At 40.2% G+C, this 19710-nt stretch overlaps 1 protein-coding gene across 11 annotated transcripts in view; it reads right to left on the bottom strand.

Moving 5' to 3' along the window:
- The window catches only part of lcorl (ligand dependent nuclear receptor corepressor-like), a 138635-nt gene that overhangs the window by 9007 nt on the left and 109918 nt on the right, over nt 1-19710 (bottom strand). For 6 of the 11 annotated variants that reach the window (XM_080189641.1, XM_080189601.1, XM_080189609.1 and 3 more), the window contains 2 exons: nt 9899-15273; nt 6671-6702 (listed from right to left, as the gene is read on the bottom strand). In XM_080189641.1, coding sequence (XP_080045767.1) covers nt 6671-6702; nt 9899-15273 — 5407 coding nt within the window. Of the gene's footprint in view, nt 1-2272; nt 3978-6670; nt 6703-9898; nt 15274-19710 lie in introns of those variants that run through there. The other 5 variants (XM_080189678.1, XM_080189685.1, XM_080189617.1 and 2 more) reach the window with 4 other exon arrangements.

The raw sequence follows: 19710 nt of genomic DNA, 5'->3' as shown, positions 1-19710 counted from the left end.
CCAATGCCTGGACATAGCCAATGTAAGGCTGGCACCACCTAACAGGCATTCCCCAATCCCAATCACCCAGGGTCCATCAATGGATTCCAGTCTCACCAACAAGGCCATCACACATGGTCCCTGTTGCTGGGACCACATGTGATCCTGGCTGGTGTGCACCTCTATCAACAATCGGAAACACTAGCAAGCCCAGACGATATGGTCCCAGGCTTGCTAACAGATTGAAATTTGCACATTGTAATCAGCCTCGGACTTTTCCCTAGCGTGAGGCTGATTACACTTGAAAAAAATTGCGACCTGCCAGATGTCAGTTGCAATTCCTGTTTTTGGCCTCCTGCTGACATTTCCCATCTCTTGACACTACTCGATCAGCGTAGAGGGGCAGGAAAATCGCACCGTTTGTGTGGACTACAGGAAAATGAATGTTGTCACCAAGAAGGATTCAATTCCTATACCATGGTTGGAGGCTCGCATTGAACAAGCTGGAACAGTCTAAACTGATCACAAGTGGATTTGCGAAAGGGATACTGGCAAGTACCTTTGTCCGAGAGAGCAAAGGAAATCTCAGCATTTGTGACGCCAAATGGACTTTGTGAATTTAAAATTATACTGTTCTGGATGAAGAACGTACCCATAATATTTCATAGACTGGGGGGTGGGAGGCTTGGACACTCAAGGGAAGAAGCACCAGTCAGACATCTGAGGGGGTATCCAAGGATGTCTTGAAGCTCCAGCTCCCCTCTGCCTGTGACCCCATCTACTCCAGGTCAGGCTGAGGATGGCCGCTCAGTCACCTCAGACAACAAGGTATAGCAATCAGCATTCACCTCCCTGCTCATGTCGGTGCTGTACCTGGGACATAGCATTAGAGATGGGAAACTTAAATTTTGAATGCACAATGCAGGCATGGGAATTCATTCACTGTATAATAAACTTCACTTGTAAATACATTTTGCAGTTATCTATCTCCAAGTCTAAGGTATTTAATGGCTAATCGATGTAATACAAGTTCCCGCATTCATTCACGGTTCCAAAATGACTTCTCCACTGCACCCCAATTATCTCCTATTTGAATCTTCAGTTCTATTAACTATCACTCACTTAGTGATTAGCTTTTTTCCCCACATCTGTGACATGAACAAAAGCACGTCATGTGTGAAGATGATGGCAGGACAATACATGTGACCCTTGGATCTCAGCTTGACATAATTTGGCTTCATGAGAATTATTTCTCAAAGTTAGTGATATATCCTGATGCTGTCACATTGAAGTCTCTAGTTTGAGGATGTAACAAGCATTTGTTATGACCAATGCTAAGGGTCTTTTCTCCCCAGCGTACTTGAGTTTTTTGGGAAAAGTAGTGTTCATCATTGAGCACCATGGGATTTCATGCCTCCCATCTTCCAAGTCATGACAAATGCTTGTTACATCCTCAAACTAGAGACTTCAATGTGACAGCAGCAGGATCTTTCACTAACTTTGAGAAATAATTCTCATAAGGCATTTAAGGCTGAATGTTATTCCTTTTTGTTCAAATTCTTCCCATGCATGACACTGACTGATTGAAGCAGGTTCCAATCAGTGACATTTGAAACATCTGTTAGAGGGAAATGAATATGTAATGTCGGAGGTGTTTTGCTCATCTTGGTGAAGCCATATACTTACCTGTGAAACGTTTACTTTGCTCTTGAATAGCTGCTTGCTAATGCTGTATGGAATCCTTCTGTAAATCCACAGTATGCAATGAATTCCATACTGATTTGTATGAGTTTGCACTCAATAACTTAGGGTGGATAGAAAAGAATAGCCTTTGTGACATGGACAATGGTGAGGATTGTAATACAATGAAAGTGACTCAGCAGGATTTATAAAGGGAAGAAATTGTCACTCTCTGCTATGTCAATAATGACCAGGCCACGTCTCTCCCAAATGCCAAGGCAATGCAGGACATAGACTTGGCAGGTTTCTGTGAATGCAGAGTCATCGGTGTTTGTAAATAATCAATCGATGGCTTGTTGGCCTTTTGGCTAAGATCAAGTGTTGTTTTGGTATTCTGCACTTGGTTGAAGTCATTAGGTTACACTGAGGCTTCACTTAAAGCTATTTTTTAAAGTGGCACCTTGGCCTTTTGATTAAGATGCAAATGAGATCAAATCTTGGAGAAGGTGCAATGCCTGCTCCGATTAGCTTGGATCATGGAGATCAAGCCCAAGACAGGAAGAGTCTCGTCTGTCTCATCAACTTAGATCTGAAATGTCTCCCTTGCTGATACTTTGAATTGAACTTTGATTGGATTGAATTGGATATAACCAAAAAAAATTCAATCCACGGCCCTGCCTACCCACTCACTGAAATGCAAATATAACTCATAGCTTTGGATTCATACTGTAGTTCACTGCCTCCTGTTGTCTGAATGTATCTTGGGGCTTAGTAGCAAGATGGTATCTCTAGATTATTCATGCATGGGAGTTGTCTGAACGTTGCTTCCTTTTGAGACGGCCAAATGCAAAACATTGACTATTTTTTTTCTTGTTAGCACTGCCTTGCTAAGCTGCAGTCATACTGGAATAAGTTCATCCATTTTTGTAATAGCATTTCAGCCCCTTGAAGGCAAACATGCCCACTAGTTCGTCGATGCCATGATTGAAAGGACTGCACTGTGTAGTTATTTAAGGTTAATCTGGTGGACTGCTTATCACATTCCACAGTGATCACATGCCCTCTAAATCAATGGTTCCCAACCTTTTATGTCATGGCACACCTCTGTATTAAGGAAGAATTTTGATGCACACCTCCTATTTTCTGTTTTCTCCCCTTACTGGGAACTTCGTTTTTAACTTCTCCCTGTCCTTTTGCCTGATTTTTTTTAAACCTCTCCATCTCTTCGCTTCATCCTGGATTTTAGTGTCCTTTTGCGTTTTCACATTTTGTGCATGCATGTCTTTAGTTCCAAGGTCAGGTACATATGCCTGATGAATACAAAAATTCTTAACCACACTTGATTCCCAGCTGGCAATGTGTGGGAGGCCCAAGATTTGTCAGATCTTGAGCAATGCCAAGCACAGAGCTGAAGACAAAGGTTAGCTTTAGTTTTTCACACCACTTTGGGGGGTGTGTGTGTGTGTGATTTCTTCATGCACACTAGGGGCACACTTGTTGAGAACCACTGCCCTAGGCTATTACACCTTCTAAGGATGATCCCATCGTTAGGGATTAAGGTGTCTTACACTGCTTCCATGATCATTGTGAGATGATATGTTCACGCCAACAGTGAAGGTTTGTTGCATCGAAGCCTCAAGAGGATTGCTCCCTGGATATCTAGCACAAGTAAGCTGGCTCTGCTCTCTGGTCAGAAATGAGTTGGACATTGAGTACAAAATCCTTTTCTACTCATGAATCTTTCAGGCTGCTGCCAGGGAACTCAAAGCCGCATATTGCTAGTGTTTTGCACTTGCAAGAAGCAATTGCAGTGAATCCCACAGTTCTGGCAGGCTGGCTGGCTTGCTTCATCTATGCAGAACTGTAAATAATGGTAAGCTTTACTGAAAAGAGCATCTGTCAGCTCCCTTAGTAGTTGTGTATGCCCAGTGGAGCTTGGAAGAACCTGCTGGCAAAGAAATTCTATGCAACAATAACCTTCAGAGCAACCAGCAGTAGATGCCCTCCCATATCCATGCTGCACAAGTTCCTCAAAGAGACTGTAGCAAATATGAGCCACCATAAGCAAAGATGTCTGCAGCATTGTCTTTCTCTCATCTCCATGTATAAGCTGTGTCTCCTGTAGATTGTTGGTCACACCAAATGTCTTTGTGGATTTGTCCACCCCTTGTAAGCATCTCAGCCTTCTTGGGGCTGTACTGCCTCTTTTTCTTACAATTGTCCTCCTACAGCAGTGTCAATTGGCAATGGTGATGTCATTTCATCATAGCTATCAAAAAGTGATGCTTGCAGCCTGCATTGCCTATTCCTTCTTGTATCTGTGAAGTGATAAATTAAGCAATCAATGATAGTTCCTGTTGAACAGACTCCCTCCCTATGCAAGGCACAAATGTAGCCTCTAATCCTCAACTTCCCCTCAATCTGTACAGGGCATACCAAGGTCACTCCTTGCAAGATGAGACCATCCTGAAGGATGGCAGGTGGCCAAGCTTTCCCAAGCTGATTGTACACTGACAAGGAGGTTCCTAATTAGGGTTAAAGGACCCATGTCCTCTGACCCAAAGTCAGGTCTCTGCTGGCTGTCCTCCAGTAGCCGTAACAATAACCATCAATACCCAATTCTTGCACTTATGTCTTCATTGCTACAGGAGAACGATGATTTGTAGAGTTCCTACTGCTGTCGTGCAGCAGCTATGGTCCTTTATTTTTTGACCCTACATCCATTCAGACATGCTTCTGGAAGGATCAGATGACAATGCACATGCACTGTGACACCAAACCTTAATGGATTCCAGGCCAAATCTGCACAATTAGTTAAGGAGCCAAGCTTGTTTACTGTACATTAGGCCCTCGAGTCTAGTACTCAGCTGAGCCGTGCTCTCCATGGTTTGAGCTAGAAATTTATAATGCTCTTTCAATAGGCCAAAAACTGCTGAAATCCTCCCACAAGCCTAGACACCCCACCCTATTCAATTTTCTTCTGCATTTTTCAAACTGTCATTCTTTGGTGAAATCGAAAATGCTGCTACTGACCTTCACCCAGGAGACCAACTTCCAATCTCCCCCATAACTTACCAACCTCCTCCCTCTATAATCATTGCCTCCTAATTCCCCTTCCTCCTGTCACTTTCCAGCCTCACCATTATCCCTGCTCCCATTACTGTCCATGTAGATATCCCTGCTCTCCCCTGAACAGCTTAATGTTGGTGCTTCATTGCCCTTTGTTGACCTGACCTCTCCCTTCAAGGCCACATGCACCTTCTAACTGCTCCCCCTCCCCTGGAGACTACCTAATACCCCTACACCCCCTATGACTTTTCAGTTACTGACTTCTGTTGTTGTGTCCTCTGCTTCACAATGAGTAGAATTCCTTCAGGACTAAATTCCTTAAGTGACTAACCTATGCCCTGCACACCATACCATGCACGGTCATAACTATTGTCTCATCAATCTGACCCCAACAGCATGGTCTCAGCCACAGAAGGCTCTTCAACACTCCCCTGACAGCATGGTCTCAGCCACATGACAGTCTCTTCAATATACTGACAGCATGGCCTCAGCTCCAGGATGTCTGTCAATCTCCCTTAGGCAGTTTTATAACTATTGCCCTAGGATAGTCTTTCACTGCTCCACATTCCTTGTGTTCCTTGATCCCAACGTCTAGCTCTGCCCATCTCCCCCCTCTGTTATCATGTTACTTCCCCTTGTTCTGCTGTCATTGTCATCTCCATCTTTCATGTTCCAAACCTACCCACTGATCCCGCACACTCCCAGTCCTGCTTCAGTCTCACCCCTCCCTTCTGTTCTCATCTCCCGTGCCCAGCTCAAGCACAGCTTGTGCTGTCGGCACCTGCTATCTCAGGGCAATGCTCTTGAAGGAAGGTGAAACCAACATCTACTGAATTCCAAGAAGTGAAGCTTGGTGGGGCTTAACAATTACATACAGTTGTAAAACATACCATTTTAATATCTGCTGGCAGAGCACTTAATTTAGAGGGGGAACATAATTCCAGCAAGGTGGCCTTCCAATGCACATGCAAGAGATGCAAATGTGGTTGTTAAATTTCTCCCTGACTTAAATTGGGAGAACAACATTCCAAGCTAATTTTCCACTGATGGAAAACTGACTTTTTTCATTAGACAAACTTAATGCTTCTACCCACCACAATTCCCCACGCTGAAACAACAGAACATTCTTCCCTATATCTTCAGCATTGCAGCACGTTTGAGTTTTGTACTTCTTTCATATCAATGGGACTGGAGCTAATTTGTACTCGAACCAGTTTTACTTGCCAATCCTTGATTCCAATCAATCTGGCATAGATTCCTTTACAAATCACTGAAATTAGCTCTTCTCCAGTTCAGTATTTTCATAGAAACCAATGAATGATATTGTGATCACTGTTCTCCAAATGGTCTCTCACTGAAACACATACCACTTGATTCACTAGAACCAGACCTAGCACTGCTTCCTTCTTTGGTCTGGAAATATATCTAACGTTCCAATGTATACATGTCAGGGATTCTCTCCCCTTTGCCTTTGCACTGTTATTTTTCTAATCTATATTAGGATAATTGAAGTCCCCCATTGGCACCACGTACAACATTTATTTTACCTTTCTTCAATTTACTGCTAGTGTAGTCCCCTTTCTTCTGCGCATCTTGTACCTCCTCTCTAATGTTTTATTATGGTGCCCCTCCCCATGCAATATTAGTTTAAACATTCTCCCACAGCTAATTTTCCTTCAAGAATATTGGTTCCAGTCCAGCTAAAGTGCTACCAGTCCATTTTCCACAGGCCACTCCTACCCTTAAACAGGATAGTACATTGTTTATTGGCGGGGTGGGGAATGAAAGTTTAATGTCATAATGGAGGTAATTTTATTCAATTATCTTTACAGGTGGAGTGTTCAAAGAATCATACAGCAGAGAAAGAAGACATTCTTCCATTAATGCCACTCATTTATAATCAATCTCATTCCTTGTTTTCCCATTGCTCTGCAAAAATTACCTTTTTATTAGAAGTCAAAGGAATCCATATTTCTTGTAATCATAAAGGCAAAGAAGATCATTAAAGTAAACACAAATATTTGAATATATCTTCTCAATGTGAACAAATTCAATAGAACTCACTCAAAAAAACATGTCTAGCAATGAATATAAGCAAGCAAGATGAATATTCTTGAATAATTGCCACAAAATATTCAAATTTTGGAGTAAATGTTAATTGCATCATGCAAGTATTTTATGAATTCAGCATTTATTATCATAAGACAGTGGTTCTCATTGGCTGCAGCTTCCTGCGTTCCAAATTACACTTGAGATTTTATCTCAACATAATTTTCTATAGATGGAAAGCCATACGAACTAACTGAAGATAATACATTTGCCATGCATCCTGGCATGATGCTGTAATAAATTAACTCACTAGGTACGTGCCAATGTCTGCTCATGTAGGATGTCTCATTATTGAACCTACAACAGTAGTAAAGTTAACCTGGGTTGAGATTTTGTGAACAAAATTTACTCAATCACAAGACTATTGGGATAGCTGAATAAATAGGTAGTCATTTGTCCACCTGGGATGTTGAATGCAAGTTCGTTTGTCCCATTTTGCTTCTCCAATACAAGCTCTTTATCTTTTCATTTAATAAAGATGTTTGTGTTGATCAAGCTAGGGGCTGTTAGTGTTGAGGAATAGGAGTAGGCTATTTGGCCCTTCAAGTCTATTCCAACATTCAATTATGGTTGATGTGCTGAATGTGCATAATGCTTTGAATCTCAGTTTTAAAATTAACAGATCAAGTATCAATTGGCAAAAACGTTTTAAACTTCCATCCTCCTTTGCATGAAGTGTTTCTTAATTTCACTTCCTGGCTCTAGTTTTGAGACTGTGCCCTCTTAGTCCAATTAGCAGAAACAGTTTCTTCCAATCTACCCTATTTGTACAGCTCAATATCTGAACTAGAGATAGGCACCTAGAGAAGAATTGTTTGACAGAGCAGACGCAGCACGGATTCATTAAGGGGAAGTCGTGTTTGACAAATTTATTGGATTTCTATGAGGATGTGACTAGTGCGGTAGACAGGGGGGAACCGGTGGACGTGGTGTTTCTCGAATTTCAGAAGGTGTTTGATAAGGTGCCGCACAAAAGGTTGCTTCAGAAGGTTAGGGGGCATGGAGATGGGGGTAAGGTGTTAGCGTGGATAGAGAATTGGTTGTCTAATAGGAGGCAGAGAGATGGTATCAATAAGTGCTATTCTGACTGGCGGTTGGTGACTAGTGGAGTGCCGCAGGGATCGGTGCTGGGGCCTCAGCTATTTGCCATTTATATAGATGATCTGGAGGAGGGGGCTAAGTGTAGGGTGTCGAAATTTGCTGATGACAGAAAGATGAGTGGAAAAGCAAATTGTGTGGACGGTGTGGAAAGTCTGCAGAGGGATCTAGATAGGCTGAGCGAGTGGGCGAGGACCTGGCAGATGGAGTATAATGTTAGCAAGTGTGAGGTTATCCACTTTGGCAGGAATAATAGTAGGAGGGATTACTATTTAAAGGGCGAAAAGCTGCGGCATGCTACAGTGCAGAGGGACCTGGGGGTCCCTGTGCATGGGTCTCAAAAACCCAGTCTGCAGGTGCAGCAGGTGATCAAGAAGGCGAATGGGATGCTGGCCTTTATAGCGAGGGGGATAGAATATAAAAGCAGGGAGGTCTTGCTGCAACTGTACAGGGCACTGGTGAGGCCGCAGCTGGAGTACTGTGTGCAGTTTTGGTCGCCGCACTTGCGCAAGGATATTTTGGCCTTGGAGGGAGTGCAGAGGTGGTTCACTAGGCTGATACCGGAGACGAGAAGGTTGGACTATGAAGAGAGACTAAACAGAGTGGGTCTGTACTCGGAGTTTAGAAGGATGAGGGGGAATTTTATAGAGACGTATAAGATAATGAAGGGGATGGATAGGGTAGAGGTAGAGAGATTCTTCCCACTCAGAAAGGACAGCAGGACTAGAGGGCACAGCCTCAAGATGGGGGGGGGGGGGGGGGGGGGGGCAGTTTAGAACAGAGTTGAGGAGGAACTTCTTCACTCAAAGGGTGGTGAATCTCTGGAACTCTCTGCCCATTGAAGTGGTGGAGGCTACCTCGCTAAATATATTTAAGACATGGGTAGGTAGGTTTTTGGTAGGCAAGGGAATTAAGGGTTATGGGGAGAAAGCAGGAAAGTGGAACCAAGTCACTTCAGATCAGCCATGATCTTATTGAATGGTGGGGCAGGCTCAAAGGGCTAGATGGCCTACTCCTGCTCCTACTTCTTATGTTCTTATGTTATGTTCTTATATTAACTTCCATCAGATCACCCCATAGCCCTTCTAAATTCCATGGAGTGCAATCCTAGTTTGTTGACACTCTCTTCATATCTAGACTCTTTAAGGTTATGCTATCATTATAATAAATCTATGCTACACTCCTTCCAAAAGGTCAATATATGAAGTGCCTAGAACTGCTCACAAGGCAGGGCTGTGCATAGCTGAAGCAAAACTTCTATTTCCTTGTATTCTATTTCAGGCACCCAGTGGTGAAATGCAGCAGAGTAGGTTAAGTATAATACAGCCAGATATATAATAATGCTACCTCCACTCTGCTCATAAAAAAGGTACCAAATCCTCAAATTCAGAAAAGCATCCACATTCCACTTTGCAACAACTTGAATAATTTTGTGTTTGTTGCATTGCCAATCAGTAATCTTAATACTACAGTCAATTAATGTCAGTTCTGCGCTGCTGACCCATGTTCTTTAGGAACTGGATTTAGATTGACCAAAATGATCCAGAAATCAGAGACATCTTTCTTGCAAAAATGAGCAGGATTTTAACCCAAAAGTGAAGTTATGTCTAATTCATTCCTGACCAGTTTTGGTAGCAAAATGGTGTATTTTATCATCAGTTATTTAGTCTGACAGTGAGTTTAATAGAAGTTTTAGTGGCCTGAGATTATCAAGGTACAAATGGACATAGCTTCATTGGTCCGACTTGCCATTACATAACCGTGCAATCATTTTGAATCTTGCATGTATGCAAAGTGCCACTAAATAAGCAATTATTGTATTTCTAAATTCAGTATCTTTTGAACTACCATTTCACCATTATTATTCATTGAGGACCTCACAATGAATAAAAGTTTGAATGGAGAAGGCAGAGGATTTAATCTTCCTCTCACATTAATAAATCTTCTAATAATTTAATCTTACCTATTTGGAACTGTAATTGATATTGCAATCTTTGTTCAACAGATGATCGTCTCATCCTCTTCACTGATGTTGTAGCTGTGCTCACACTTGGATGCTTTTTCCCTGCATTATTCTTCACTATTTCTGCATTTTCTTTTTGTGAACTCTTTTCATTGACTGGGTTACTGTTGTTACTCAATGAAGTGAAGTGATTGCTGTCAATTTGGCAGGGCATTGTCTGCTTACTAGCAAAGTGCTTAACCTTTTTAGATGGTGAGCTGTTCGACCCATTCTGATTACTTGTCCTGTCTTTGTGCTTTCTCTTCCCTTTTAGTTCACATAAAGTAGGACCTGCAGAGTTTAAGTTTTGTGTTTCAAATGCAATAACAGCAGGGGTATTTATTTCACTGTGTGGATCACTATTTTCTTCAGTGAATCTCTGAAGTTTACTTGTATCTTTAGTATCAGATAAGCTATTTTTAGACTGCTGCCAACGATCATAATTTCTTAAATGGCTCTGATCCAGAGAATTGATCTTCCTCAGAAATACCCTGCACTCTTTAAAATTCTTCAATTTCCAGTTTGCATTTTTGAAAGTGTTTTTTTGTTGCCGCTTGACAAGAATGTCTTCTTGTTCCAAATGCTTTGCTGTGTTTTCTACTTTCTCTGTTTTACATTTGGAGTAATTTGTTGAATTTAAGTTCTGTATGGGTGCACAGTCAGACAAACCAACATCTATGCTACATTTATCACAGTTTGCATTTTCCTTTCCGCTGGGCAGTACCGCAGGCTCTCTTTCAGCTGGAAAGCTATTTATTTCAAGCTCAGTTTGTTGACTGTCTTTGCTTTGTGCTGTGATCACCAAGTCTTGTTTCAGACTTTGGTATTGGGGATTTTCATTTATACATTTCCAAACAGATTTCCATTGTTTGTACTGAACTCTGTGACTGTGAGACAAATTTCTGTGACTTGAATGTTGTGGTCTACAGCAAATTCTTTTGTTATACCTTACCAAAAGCTTCCTTTTGGCATTAAAAACTTTAAACTGGGACATTCTGTTTGACAGATGCAAGTGCCTTCTTGGTCTCAAAGGAGATTCTAGTGCAAATTTTTTAAGGTGCTTTTTCAAATGTTCTGCCTGAGGGCTTGGGCAGGTATCAACTTGACTTCCTACTGCCAAAACTCCTTTAGCATTAAGAACTTCAATAGGATCACGTGCATTCTCTTTTCTTACAATGGATAAAGAATGAGTTTCTGTTGTTTGCATAAACCATGCACAAATTTTATCCATATTACAATTTCCCTGAAACAACATTTGGATAGGAGAAATTTTAACCTGCTTATCATCTGCAATCACAGATTTGGTTACTCTCTCCAACTGAACTGGGCATTTTCTTTTGTCAGAAGCAATCAATTCTGTAGCATCAACAGGAAGCCAGCCACTGTTTATCTGTTCAAATCGCATGTCAAGTTCCTCCTGCAAAGTTTGTTTAGAAGTGGAGGTGTGCCACCACTTGAGTGAAGTGCTCGATATAAAAATTGGATCTGCTGATATTTCCAAACCACAGTCAAATTCAGCTACTTCATTCTTGGTTTCCTTCTCATTACTCCCGGATTCAACATTTGAGGTGATGTTCTCAGATACCATTTTAATATCCAACTTTCTGTTTTTAGCAAGTTCATTCCCTGCTTTGTTTAAAAGCAGCTTCCGTGATTTACGTACCAAAGCACTGCTTTGAGAGAATGAACAGGAGTTTGCCAAGGAATGAAAGTAGTACAGAGATGGCTTTCTAACCCTAACAGAATGCCTCAAGGGAACAATAGATTTTACTTTCTTCTCATCAACACTTTCGTTTGAACTGGTTTCACAATGATTTTGGATTCTTAAAGATTCCTTATACGAATCATTGTCTTTGATAGATGCATTTACAGACAATTTATTTGAAGGTGAACAGTCTTGGTCTAATGGAGGTAATATACTATTAATACAGACTTTTCTTTTCAGAGGTGATACTGCATCCACAGTCACAGATATACCTGAAATCTTCACTTTTGCAGGACGTCCAGGTTTTCGTTGTCCATCTTTTGAAGTTTTAATAGCAGTAGGCTTACTATTTGGACATATAGCTTTGCCACTGGTATAAAGTGAAACAGTCTTAGCTTTAATGGGCCTCACCAGATCATATCCATTTTCACTTCGAGTCAAAGGTGCAGAACTATCAGGCTTGCTGTCTAATTCCCCTGCAACAGAGCCCTGCATAATTTCTTCTATTTGCTTCAAATCACTTTCATTAGTCTTTGTTGGGTGATTACTTGCCACAATTTTATTCTCAGACACTAATCTTTTGAATCTTCTTGATCTTCCATAGACAACTGTAATTCTAATATTACGGCTGTCATCTGCAAAAGATGAATACGATGTATTGAGTTTTTCAATATCTGGCATTTCAGCCGTACACCCGGCAGGCTCTGATAACTCTACTTTAGGTTTAGGTGGTCTGCCCTTTGGCCTTTTAATCTGTTTTTCCACAGGTGGGCCTAGTTTTTTGGGACGACCAGGTTTTCGTTTGAGAATAGATTCATCCATTTCCTTTGAAATCACTGTCTTTTCTACCGTTTGATCAGTAATTTCAATTTCAGCATCATTTCTTACATAATTGTTTGAGCAGAGAGATCTATTACAACTGAATGTCTCCATTTCAAGATTGTAATTTGCTTCCTCACAGACTGTTGGAGGACTTTCTGAACAACTCTGCAAACATTCTGTTGGATTACTACTTTCAGCAGCAGCTGAATTTTGGAAACTTTCCACTGCATTAGCACTTTCAGAAGCAGATGAATCATCTTCCTCTGGTGTTTTGAGGATGTCTGCAGGATCCATCTTTGAAATACAAGTGCTGGTGTCAAGCTGAGAAGAGTTTACAGATGTCAGCGTATATTTAACTCCTTTCTCATTGCTTACTTTAGAGAGAAACATGAGCTTTATGGGGCTGCTATAATTAACTGAATAATTCTGACTCATGCCCATTTTATTTGTGGAACCAGTATCCTCATGAACTGAGCATTCACATATTGCATGATGTAGACACCTCTGCTGTAATGGAGAATTCACACTCAGACAGTCACTCCCCAACAATGAATTTGAGTCAAGTACGTTTGCGGCTTCACACTCAGGAGGACTAGAAAGTAAATTGTTTACTGCATTCCCCAAAGTTCCACATTTGTCAACAAATTTCGAGTTATCATTAGTGCAAATATCAATACAAATATCAGGCTGTGCAGTGCCACTACGTTCCACGGAACAAAGAGTTTCCAATGGACCAGCGTTTAACACTATAGGTGCCTTTTCCTTTTTATTATTGCATTGATCCACAAGTTCATTTGGTTTTTGTGATGCATGAAGTATCACCTCCGATAAATTAGGTTCATTTCCATGTTTTTCATTGCCACTTGAACTATCAACATTATTTATGCCCTTTAGAAGCTCAGGTTGACTAGAACTTGATACTTCTAAACTTTCAGTTACTTCATATAACATTACACTGTCCTTTTCATTATGGATCTCTTGCTTCTTAGGGCTGTCAGTGTCAGACATTTTATTAGAACTACTCTCACAGTCCACATCAGATTTTTTGGCCTTAATAGGTCTTCGCTGGAGATTTTCTGAGAAACAGGCAGCGTAGAACATTTTTCTAGGCTCAGTAATGTATATAGAAAATCTTTCTGGAGGCAGAATATTTCTTTTGGTCCTGCCAATGTTGGACCTACAATCTATTTTCTCAGAATTTTCTAAGGCCACAGGAGTTTCTTTACAACCATGGTCAGCTGCTGACTTCTCAGTGTTATCTCTTGGAGTTTCCACACTCATTTCATCTACCTCAAGAATGTTCAACAGATTGGAGACTGCACTCTCTTTTGATAAATTTAAGCATTCTGTCACATCTTCTGTTTTACCTGGTACACATTCTCCAGATAAATTCCTACATTCAGCTTCATACTGGTCAGACAAAGTATTAGGATGTGTACTTATGTTAGCATTGTCCAAATCTTCACTGCTAAGTGAGTATTCAGTGTCTGGTGAATTTCCATCTCTAATGCCACTTTTTGATCTCTTTCCATATTTTTCAGATGTTGATTTCTTACTTAAAAATAGCTGGTCAAGATTTGCAAGGTCTCGCTTTATTTGAACTGTTTGGCGTCGAGATAACGGAGAGTCTGGTGAATTATGCAAAGCAATCAACGTTTCTTGACGTTTTCGAAAACGGGTTTGAATTATTCGCTTTTCCCGATTCTTTTCGTGCTGTTTAAGTAACTCCATTAAGCTATAATCACTGATCTTTGCTTTGTGTAACAACGTAGCTGCAATTTCTCTCAACTTAAAGCTACCATTACTTCCTTGGTAAGAATCACTGTTTGAGAGATTGGCCAAAATCTGACCATCAGTTGTTTCTATTGTTTTCAATTTTTCATTTATCCGTTCCATTACCTCCTGAAATGAAGCTGAATTTTCACCTTTTTCCAGATCGTTCTCAGAATCTGGTGTTCTGCTAATTTCACCATCACCCATCTCAAAATCATCCCCTCCTTGCTCGTTTTTTTCTGCAAACTTTGATTTGGTTTGAGTCTGGCTTGAGACTCCTGGGCCACTATCTTCTTCCTCTTCTGGTGAAAGAGAGGGAGGTTGTGTGACGATAAGTTCAAAATTATTAGCATCCAAAGTTGAAGCAGTTTTACTTACATCAATTTCAAACCCATCAGTTCTTACTGGAGACAGAGGTGGAGGCGATGGGCTTCGTGGCCTACTATAATCTTTGACATTATTTGTGAGGGCTGAAGGTTCTGCTGTTTCTATGTTGTTGCACGTTTCTTCAATTGGAAGTTCACTGCAAGCTTGAATGGTAGTTCCTTCAGCATTAGTGCATCCAGAAATATGTTTATAAGACCCATTGTAAATCTGGTAGATATTGCTTTTGTTACACTGTTTGCAAACTCCATTACTTATTATTGTGAAACATCCAAGAGTGCCTTTTCTGCATGATAAACATTGTAGGTCTTTCACGCAGCAAGGAACCCATGCAAAAGGAACTTGCTGCACAGTTTTCACAGTGCAACTTTCACACCATCTGAGTCTGTTACAATTACATAGTCTTTCACTTACTTTATTTTCATTGAAATCAGATGCGGAATTTTGAAATTGTGAAGTTCTTTGATCTCTGTATTGCACATTCGAAGCATCTTTTGCTTGGATTAGACACTTAAGCATTGTAGTAAGAAGTTTCCGATGATTAGGGCATAATGCAGATAAAATTTCATTTAAAGCAGTTACTTTGTAGTTTATGTGACCAGTTTCCTCAGTAAAGTTGAACACCGTTCCTGCATCAGTTTCAGTCTTATAACTGTAAAAAATAAAAACATGACATTACAATATTTCTTCCAAAAAAGGCTACAATTATTGACTAAATTGTTCAAATACATCACTCAAAGCATTACACTGAAACCTCAAATGTTCAAAATCAGCTCCTTGAAGTAGAGATGCTCACTGTAAACTGAGCGCTAGTTTTTGACACGATAGAATATTGTGCCAAAATCTTTATATCTACACGCATATCCTGCAAAAAAGACAGAAATATCATAAAAACTACAGTACACGAATTATTTGTATAGCAAAGGAATACAATTGCCATTTACATGAAGTCTGTCATGCACAAATTAAATTAATTAAATCAAACTGCAAAGCTCAGACGATATCAGTGTGCTTTAGCTGAGTTGCTCAAGATCCAGAAAAAGAGATCTTAAATTTATCATTACCATTTTGAGTAACCAAGCAACTTTAGGCACATATTTAAATTCAGTTCAGGAAAGGGTATGCATTCTAACATGATACTCGACATGCATTAAGCACGACTACATCAGATAATTCTAAACAAACAACATTATATTAATTTCCAATTTGCATGTTGGTACAGTCACAATCCTACACAAGTTGTTACCTAAGGTCTTCTACAGCATGGTAAAGATTAAAAAAGGAAACTCTAAAAATACCTTAGAAATACCATCACAAATGGAACCCATTCAAATTTCATTCAAGACACTAATATTTCTTGACACAAAACAACTTTAACAGCTCAGCTTTGGAAAACCTCTTTAAACAGATATTCAAAAGTAGTGAGTAAACAGATGTAACTGGCATTTATGGTGTGAAAATCTGCTTGCACTATTAATTGGTTAGAATTAACATAAAATTTTGTTACTAGTCTCAGGTAAAGTTATGTTCCAGAGCAGCTAAGTGTTTACACATGAACTAATACATAAATATCCCAATAATTTATTTCAAACTCGAACAGCTTGTTTTCTTACCCTGTGATTTTTCTATTTTCAACACCGCTTCTCAATGAATTTACATTGTTCATAATTTGGACTTAAATTAGCAATAAAATCCCATTCAAAAGAAACAATAATAAAAATAGCTAAACTTCTTTCAATTAGCAGCCTTGCAGTTTAAGGAGTGGGCATCAACAGAAGGGCATCTGTCTTGAGCCATTAAGCATTTTGAAAGCAGGAGCTGTGTATTTCATTACCGAACAGCACCATTTAGTCCCAATGAGGTATCTGTAATTATTTACTCAAAAATATTAACCATACATCACCCATAGATATGGTATTTTCGTGTGCATTTCTTTGCTCAATTTACTTGCATGCAAATAGAGAAACATTTGCAATGTATTTTGAACTAAACAAAATCCATCAGTGATAGTTCCCTGGAAATGAAAAGAAAAAGTGTAAAAAATGATTACTGCAATTAACTAATCTATACTTCCAAGAATCTGGCTAAAAATGTAGACCAACTGATTTAGTAGCATTATGGTGAGGCCTGCTACCAAGCTGTACTTCAAATTACTGTATATAAGAAAATGAAATCAAAAACTTTCTTAGCATTTGCTACGCTGCATCAATGGAAAGAACAAGCAATCATATATATGCTATAACCTCCCCAGTCTGGCAATCCATTACTTGGAAACATCAATTGTCAAGAAATTTATTGAACACACCCGAGCAATCACTACATCATTTCAGTACCGCACAATAATGGAAACATAGAAGATGAAGAGTCAGATCTCTCTGTCCCTCTATCATCAGAAACCTCCAAGATACGCAACAGGGTCCCTTGGAAGTCTCAATGCTCTGAAATCATGGGAATTACCCGCAAAGTTTAAACTTTAAGCAGGAAATTTCCCTGCTCCCTCAGAAAGTCTTCAACTTTGGGCTAGGTTTAGAGGGGTTTTGGATGGTTCCCAATTACTTGCCTTAATAGTTACCCAGGAAATGTTACGAGGGTCCTAGTCTGGACTCCTGAGGGTAACTGATCCCACCGCAATCCACCACTTCAACACCCTCAACTTCCCAAACCAACTTGAATACCTCCCACCATTCAACTTCCCCCTCCTGAGCTGACTAGCCCCACTCCCTATAGAGCCCTCAACACCCCCCAAATCACTCCTCACTATCCCCCATATGGCTCCTCTTCTAGCCCCTGCCACCTGACCTTTTGTGACTCCTCTCCCTGAAGGCATGAGCATCCTATCCAGGTGCTGCCCTTACCCCTTTAAGTCACCCACTCTCCATGCCCTTGGCCCCTTAATCCACCCATCTTACACACCCTGAGCCCACCCACCTTATATGCCATTACCCTACCTAACATTGTTCCACCCACCCTACATGCCCTTGCCCCATCCATCTTCTCTATACACTTAGCTTACCACCCACCCTACACACTCTTACCCCCTTACCTCATCCATCTACCCAGAACCCTTAACCCCCTTAACTCATCCATCCTTGCCCCATTAGTTCACCCACCCTACAACACTCATTCATTAACATAGAAAACCTGTTTAAATGTCCCAAAGCTAGTTGGTGCATTAGAGTACCACAATATAGCAGCTAGTGTTTAAAAGGGGTCATGGTTTCCAGTTTCCTGTGCTGACTCAGTTCAGTAAGAAGTCTCACAACACTAGGTTAAAGTCCAACAGGTTTATTTGGTAGCACAAGCCACTAGCTTTCAGAGTGCTGCCCCTTCATCAGGTGAGTGGGATTTCAGTTCACAAGCAGGGCATATCAAAATAATGGTTGGAATGCGCGTCTTTACAGGTAATCAAGTCTTAAAAGTACAGACAATGTGAGTGGAGAGAAAGTTAACCTCAGGTTAAACAGGTGTGTATTGTCTCCAGCCAGGACAGTTAGTGAGATTTTGCAAGCCCAGCAAGTCGTGGGCGTTACAGATAGTGTGACATGAACCCAAGCTCCTGGTTGAGGCTGTCCTCATGTGTGCTTGGCTGTCGGTCTCTGCTAGCAACTCTGCATTGTCGTGAAGGCTGCCTTGGAGAATGCTTACCCGAAGATCAGAGGCCAAATGCCCATGACCGCTGCAGTATTCCCCAAAACAGGAAGAGAACACTCTTGCCTTATGATTGTCGAGTTTGTGTTTCTGTCTTTGTATGCCCTGTTTGTGAACTGAAAGTCTACTCACCTGATGAAGGAGCAGCACTCCAAAAGCTCGTGGCTTGTACTACCAAATAAACTTGTTGGACTTTAACCTTGTGTTGAGACTTGTTACTGTGTTACCTAGTCCAATACAGCATCTCCACATCCTGAGTCAGTTCTACAGGATCTTCCTTTGGAGGACTGATCAGAAAAATTGGGTACTTTTGGTCTGATAAGATTTGGAAAAACAGGGGTTCTGACAGTGATTGGAAAATATGCATCACTGTATTTGGATAAGTAAAATAATTATTCCTACTTGAGAATATTTTAACTGCTTTGGATAAATATTTATATCTACGATGTTTTCCGGTCCACAAACTTCACTTAAGCATTCTAATGTAATTCCCTAATCCAGAAAATTCCAAAATCTAAAAGTGACTTGGTCCCAAGCATTTCAGACTGGCATGGTTCCAGTGCAGCTGATATATTGTCTTTTATTTAAAAACAAATGTGTGTTATCTATCTATTGCAGAATTGTAATTTTTCAATCCTCATTTGAAAACTCCAACTATGGAACTGACGTAATTTCAATTACTCTTAATTTCTGAGAACCATATTTTTAAACAATTCTCTTGTTTAAATTCCTAGATCAACAACTCTCTGTGACTAAGTATTCAAAAGATAGTTATTAACGCTAGTTAAGAATTTTCAAAGTAACTGGTAAAACCTCAATGGAGCAATAAAAGGCCATAAATGAAAACAGAATGTTACAAAATCTCAGCAGATCTGACAGCAAGCTTTGAGTTTGGATAACCCTTCGAGACCTGCTGAAATTTTCCAGATATTTTATTTTTGTTTTTGTTTCAGATTCCAACATCTGTAGTAATTTGCTTTTATCTTAGCTTAAAAGCCATCTTAACCACCAAAATCACTGACAAACCTCTTTCACAGACTTAAAATAAATTGTGCAAATAGAAAATTTTTCATTAAGCTTTAAACACTCAATTTTGCCTTAAAATAAATTTATTCAGTGAGTAACTTATATACATTAAGCTGCATTGCTAATTTCTGTAGTTCATGTTAGAGGTACAAATGTAGCAGCTCAGTCAGATGGACGTGAAAATGAAAGCTTGGGAGTGGCTGGGTTCAGAACTGACCGACTGTGTTAAAATAAACAAAATGTGACTTCACAGGAAAGCAGCTGACTATTCGTTGAGATTTATTTCTCTAAACGAGGGCATTCACTCAAATTAATAACTTAAGCGAAGCAGTCTGGGAAGAATACCATTGTAGTCAGTTTTTGTTGAAAAAAAAAAGTGACAATACAAGAAAACCCGTGAGAGTGTAGTGAAAAA

The sequence above is a fragment of the Carcharhinus amblyrhynchos genome, chromosome 1, assembly GCF_965287045.1.
Source record: "Carcharhinus amblyrhynchos chromosome 1, sCarAmb.v2.hapA, whole genome shotgun sequence".
In the NCBI taxonomy this organism is placed as follows: Eukaryota; Metazoa; Chordata; class Chondrichthyes; order Carcharhiniformes; family Carcharhinidae; genus Carcharhinus; species Carcharhinus amblyrhynchos.
The sequence above is the reverse complement of the archived record's forward strand: the minus strand, read 5'-3'. Positions and strand labels throughout refer to the sequence as shown.